Source organism: Solanum tuberosum, unplaced genomic scaffold, assembly GCF_000226075.1.
Source record: "Solanum tuberosum cultivar DM 1-3 516 R44 unplaced genomic scaffold, SolTub_3.0 scf00676, whole genome shotgun sequence".
NCBI classification, from domain to species: Eukaryota; Viridiplantae; Streptophyta; class Magnoliopsida; order Solanales; family Solanaceae; genus Solanum; species Solanum tuberosum.
Window position 1 is genome coordinate 113,666 of NW_006239593.1, and position 6,000 is coordinate 119,665.

The following is a 6,000-nucleotide window of genomic DNA, read 5'->3' on the forward strand; positions in this document are numbered from 1 at the left end:
TATTACTCCATGAGTCCTTTAGGCTTTGATTATTGGCGTATAAAGCTAGGAACTAGCAAACAAGCAATTGCAAGGAAAAGGTCAACAACAAGAAATAAGATATACATATAATAGAGTAGAGGATATCTCTTTTAGCTGTAACTATCATGAAATATAACCTCTCTTTTTTTTTCAAGAAAATGATTGGAAAAGACACCTTTTCATGATCTTAACTTTTGATGGGAGATTTGTTAGATATAAAATCAAGAGATGCTTGAAACTTGAAAGCGACTTAGCAAATACACGACAAAATCTACTTAATAAGTGTAGTTGTTTTCAAGGTCCCATAAAATAAATTCCAAATACTAATAAATTTACTTTTTTCTACATCTTGGAAAATTCGTAGAAAAATTAAAAACCCTACAAAATAAAATGACAGCCTTGACACTCATCATACTTTCCTTATTTTAATAATAATTTAATTTAAAAAAAATTGTTTTACTTATTTTTATGCCATAACATTTTACGTTTCTTAAATTTTATGTCGAGACAAAGTCGATACGAGTCTATAGTGCTACCAAACCACTGCTTCTTTGAAGCAGTGGGTTCAGAATCTTTCATATATAGTACATTATTTTCAACCTGCAGTTTCTACATACAAACTATAGTAGGCTTGAGCCAAAGACAATGGGTCCTTTGAACCCACTTTTTCTATGGTACATTTGCCACTAAAATAAAATCCCAACAACAAAATCAAACACACACAAAAGGATAAAAAAAAACTGGCTATGCTAATGAAGTACTGCATGGATAGCTTTTTTTCTATTTACTTAATGACAAACTGGTCCTGAGTCCTCCATTTGAATCCCCACTTCAGCTAGCCTCTTCTCCTTGTATACGTAACGTTTTGCACAATAGAAAAAAAGTATCACGTTCAATACACTCAAAATCGCCAAAAGCCAATAGAAATTTGATAGTTTCCCTTGGTTAAGATTATCAGCTAGCCATGGCCTTGATTTCGCTGTCACCTTGTCTACGATCGATACTAAAATCGAACTAAAGAAAAATCCAAGCGAAATCGTGCTTATAAATAACCCTGTACTCATAGTCTTCATCCCTTTAGGACACTCTCTTAAGAAAAAATCAAGTTGTCCAATGTATGTAAAAGCTTCACCTCCTCCAACAAGCAAGAATTGTGGCACCAACCAAAACACACTCATGGGAATCACCGCGTTTGGATTGTTAGTCAATCCGTGAGATTGAGCAACGTTCAATCTCTTTATCTCAGTTAAAGCAGCTGCAATCATCGCGAAAATAGACGTGACTAGACCTATTGCAATACGTGTCAAAGGGGTGAAGCCATGTGGACTGTTCAGGTACCGGGCACATAAGGGTACAATAACCCTATCGTAGAAAATAATAACAACCATAACACTTGCAACGAAAAAGGCGGTGAGTGAAGCCGGAGGAATTTCGAAGGATTTTCCGATGTGCCGATCCATTGTTGTTGCTTGTGACACGGAAAATGTTGTCATTTGAGCATAGACAGTCCAAAACATAATTGACGTGCCCCATGTTGGTAACATTCTTATTACCAATTTAACTTCTTCAACATCTGTTAAAGTTGCTAGGTTCCAATTATTCAATATTGCTGTCCCAGAAAATTCACTAGAAGAATCTTTAATAGCTGCTTTATCCAAGAAACTGCAAATAACAACAAAAAAAAACATAGCCAAAAAGTAATTAAAATGTTGCCCACATGCTTGGAAGATAGTGTTGATCAATTGGTGATTTGTAGTATTGTTGCTATCAAAGATTGGCCTACCCACGTGAATAATTACAATTCCAGCAGCTCCATTTTTTGTTTTTTTACATTATTTAAATAAATTATGCAAGACATCGACGCAAACTTCAAATAATTCACTCGACATATAGTAAACTTGATTTCTTACCTAACTACAAATTAAATTTTCTTTATTGAAATACTAGTACAAATCACTTGCTTATTCATTGAATTGGCCACGGAATTTAAGAGAGAATGAGGAACTTGAGTAAAAAAATAAGTGTACCACGTAAAAGTTTTAAATTACTTGAAACCTAGCTATAATATTAATTTATTTTTGTGTTATAATAGTCGCGATTAAAGGGTAAAAATTACTCACCGGAACTCCTTGCTGTGAGGCAACTTTTGTTTATCTTTAAGGTTTTCATCTCCAATAATATCATCAATATTGAACAAAACGGTAGAATCTGCCGGTAATTTCATATGCCTTTTTCTCCAAGCAGCAATAAATACCGAAGCAAACTGCGCTAACGGACTCCCAACAAGTTTCTTGAACCGGTACCTTTTCGTACCGGACAAGAAAAACACAAGACCAATTAAAATCGCGCACGCACAAATTCCATACCCGAATTTCCTTCCAACTTTATCCTGAATGTACACGAGTATTGTCACCGCAGTAAGCGCTCCAACATTAATTAGGAAAAAGAACCAACTGAAGAATTTTATCATCCGTCCTTTTTCCTTTGGGTCGGACTCATCAAATTGGTCCGTCCCAAAGCCCGAGACACTGGATTTCAGGAATCCAGTGCCTAGGGCCGTCATGTAGAGGGCGGTGAAGAGGACGGCGAGCTGTTTGCCGTTTGCGGGGATGCATGATGGGCTTCCGAGATTACATTTTGGAGGTTGTAAGCTTGGGATTATGGTTGAGATTGTCAAAATTGTCACACCCTATTAAAAAATTAATTAGTATTAAAAATTAAAATTAATATAAAAATAATGTAAAGATAGAACTGTTCACAATTTGGTTAAAAATTGATAATATTACATTTGATTTTATTTAAGACAAATCAAACAAAACCTATTGGCTCTCTGAGATAACTAGACAAGAGTTTTGAATGATCTCTTAGTTTTACTAAAATGATTGTGACTTTCGTGATACTAATATTAAAAAAATTAAAAAACAGTGAAATAAAGTAAAATTTAAGGCCTAGCCTCTTTTGTTTATACTTATAACTATTAATGATTTTTATTCTGATAAAAGATTATTGACACCTTGTCTAGTGATATAAATTGGAGAAAAAGAGTCAAAAAATTACTTTTTTCGCAATATGCTCATCACTTATTGCATACATAAGAAAAGGAAAAGGTTGATTGGTGACTATATATATTTATTTAGTTCCAACATTTTAGTACTCTAAATGTGAATGAGGTCACTTAATTAACAAAATGTTTCTAATTTTCTTATTCATTTTGGGCAAGAAACATCACACTTACTATTGCTTGAACAGTTGCTCCGATGCCAACGGTAAGATACCTGCAAACGATTAAACCAAGAAAAAAAAAATCAAAACATGCTAAGTAAACACATTTAGTTTTCAAATAGATATTGGATCTAACTCAATTTCAAAAGTTAGCTCAAGAAGCGAGGATTGTCCAAATCATATTAAAAAGATCACTAAGTACCTTCCGAGGAAAGTGTCAGCAACGTAGCCACCAAGCAAAGTGAGTATATAGGAAGTTCCCATAAAGTTAGTAACAATGTTGGCAGCGCTAGCATTTCCTAAATGCATTGTTTTAGTCAAGTACACCACCAAGTTCACAGCAATGCCTAGCGTTACTAGCCTCTCCACAGCTTCAACCCCTGATAAATAATATTACACATACAAAAACTATATGTCAAAAACACAACAATAGATCTATCTACTAACGAAAAAATAAAAAAAGATGGGTTGATTTCACAGATGATCACTCAAAATAGTTATTGTCTCAGAAATGATTTTCTGACATAATAATTATTATCAGAGTGAACATACTAGAAACCAACTCCTAAAGGATGTGGTGGACACGGTTTGTACTCTGGAAGCATTTTATCCATTAGTGAATCTATCTGACTCGAATCTGGGACGATATATATGTATTCTAGATTTATACGAGATAATTTTAAAAGTAAAAAACAAATAAAGTTATTACCTAAAATCATGGCGGCACCAGCCCAACCACCAGAGGTAGATCTAAGGGCATGCCTTCCTTTGTAATCCCAGGCATCTGGAACAACTTTTGTTTCTTGTTGTGTGTGTGGAAGGGCCATTTTTTTACCCTCTTTTTTTGGTTTTTTTTTGTATTTTTTATGTTTCTTATGAGAAATGAGACAGAAAAGAGGATAAAATTAGAGGTATAATAGGAGGAGACTTTAAAGGAATATATATGAGTAGTAAAACTCAGACTATGGCAGACTGAATTGATTCCTTCACCCTTTTATAGGAGAGAGTCGTGTGTTGTAGTATTCTTGTTTCTTTAATATTCAAATGTAGGTCCATGTCTAACGGGATGGTTACACTCACGGGTCATTTTGTATTCGAGATAACTATTTCGAGATAAAATATAAGTATAAAGAAGGGCAAATTTGTCAAGTCATTGTTGATTTAAAGAATGATTACTAAAAAGAGAAACCCGAAGCAAGGTCTCTATTGGTATTGATATTAATGTGTTTGATTATTATTGTTATTTAATTTCAAAATTGTTTTATTATACATAAAATGTGGAATAACTAATTATATGAGATATATCAATTCTTCGAAATATTTTTATCTATCAACCAGATCCATTCCTACCCATGCTTAGTTGTCTTTCCTTTATCTTCTTTATATTTGGTAAGTGAATTTTAGTGGTCCAGAGAATCTTATGATAACATAAATGATTGATGGTGAAGTGAACCTTTTTTCCTCATATCCGTGAACTATATATTACTCTAGCCCCTATTCAAACCTTTGGGGTATACTTCATTGAAGTTACTCAAATTTTTTACCCTATACTCCGTTCCAATATTTCTCGAATTCTTTAAAATTATTGATGTATTCGTTTTAAGGTTTTCAAAATATGTACTTTTGAAGTATTTAGTATGCACTCATCGACTCTCCGAGAGCAACATAGCTCCGGCCTTCTTTCCATGTTAGACTAGAAATCTTCACAACTTTTTTCTTTGGGTAAACAAGTTTCATAAAGTGACATTCTAAGTTTATTGGTTTTTCTTCACCCACCTAACGACCTAACCCCCATCCCACCCCTGCCACCAGGGGAGGACCCAGGTGAAGCCTAGGGGGTTCACCCAAACCTCCTCATTAAAAAATTATGTTATATATATATATATATATATATATATATAACGTCAATGATTTTATGTGTGTATATATTAAAATGAACCCCCTAAAAACAAAGAACATACTTGGCTCAGTTGATAAGTGGTTCATGAAATGCCCTATGTCACGGGTTCAAATCTCATTGGCAACATTTTTTCCCTCTTTTTAATGCTTTGGAAAATGAAACTTCTGGGATTAGACCTTCTACTTCTTTTTCATTATTTTTTCCTTTTATTCCATTTCTTCTTTTTAATTTGTCTTTGTTTAAATTTATTAGACTCATTCTTTTTATTTTTATACTTTATTCTTTTTATATCTATTATTCATTTTGTTTCAACGTAACTCTTTTTTCATATACGTTTGAATAACTTTTTAAAAAAATGATGAATTATATTTAACTTGAAATTGAGATAGAAATATAGTTTAATTTTAAAAAAATATGTAAATTAGATGTAATTGAATGAAGAAACTTAAATATCGTCAACATTACCTTTTAAAAATATTAATTTAATAGAATTCATGAAATTTCTTTATATTTTTAGTTCTATTTTTAGAGAGATGGAAACTAAACTTATTTGATTTATTCGTTACTTGTTTATTTTTTTTACAAATTATGACTAACCTAGTAAATTGAACTATCTGAACTAAAAAAATTGACCATGTTATTTGTTTATCTTCTGAATATGCATTATAATAGTAGTAACTCTATTCTTACACACTTTTAGAGAATCTTGACGATTTTCATAGTAATATTTGATTGAATGGATAATAATTTAATTTTTTTATAAAGTAAAACATTACAAGATAAAAGTACAGAAAGCACAAGAAATTTTAAGAATACTCGATAGAGCATGATAAAAGTAAAAAGAAATGTTTAATACG

The 6,000-nt window shown here is 32.3% G+C and overlaps 1 protein-coding gene across 1 annotated transcript; it reads right to left on the minus strand.

The window, feature by feature from the left end:
- Positions 1-548: 548 nt before the first annotated feature.
- Positions 549-4,214, minus strand: LOC102596643 (protein NRT1/ PTR FAMILY 6.3-like). The gene is made up of 5 exons (XM_006366683.2): positions 3,953-4,214; positions 3,446-3,623; positions 3,257-3,296; positions 2,142-2,710; positions 549-1,683 (listed from the first exon to the last, which is right to left on the minus strand). Exons 1-5 carry the CDS (start codon positions 4,068-4,070, stop codon positions 810-812), a joined length of 1,779 nt encoding a protein of 592 aa, XP_006366745.1. The 5' UTR covers positions 4,071-4,214; the 3' UTR covers positions 549-809.
- Positions 4,215-6,000: the final 1,786 nt, after the last annotated feature.

Bases quoted from the DNA above. Each gene is read 5' to 3' on its own strand.
- LOC102596643 (XM_006366683.2), bottom strand. From the start codon at position 4,070: ATGGCCCTTCCACACACACAACAAGAAACAAAAGTTGTTCCAGATGCC. The intron at 3,624-3,952 runs GTAATAACTTTA...ATTATTTATCAG, and splicing joins TGGTGCCGCCATGATTTTAG to GGGTTGAAGCTGTGGAGAGG. The intron at 1,684-2,141 runs GTGAGTAATTTT...TGTTATTTGCAG, and splicing joins CCTCACAGCAAGGAGTTCCG to TTTCTTGGATAAAGCAGCTA.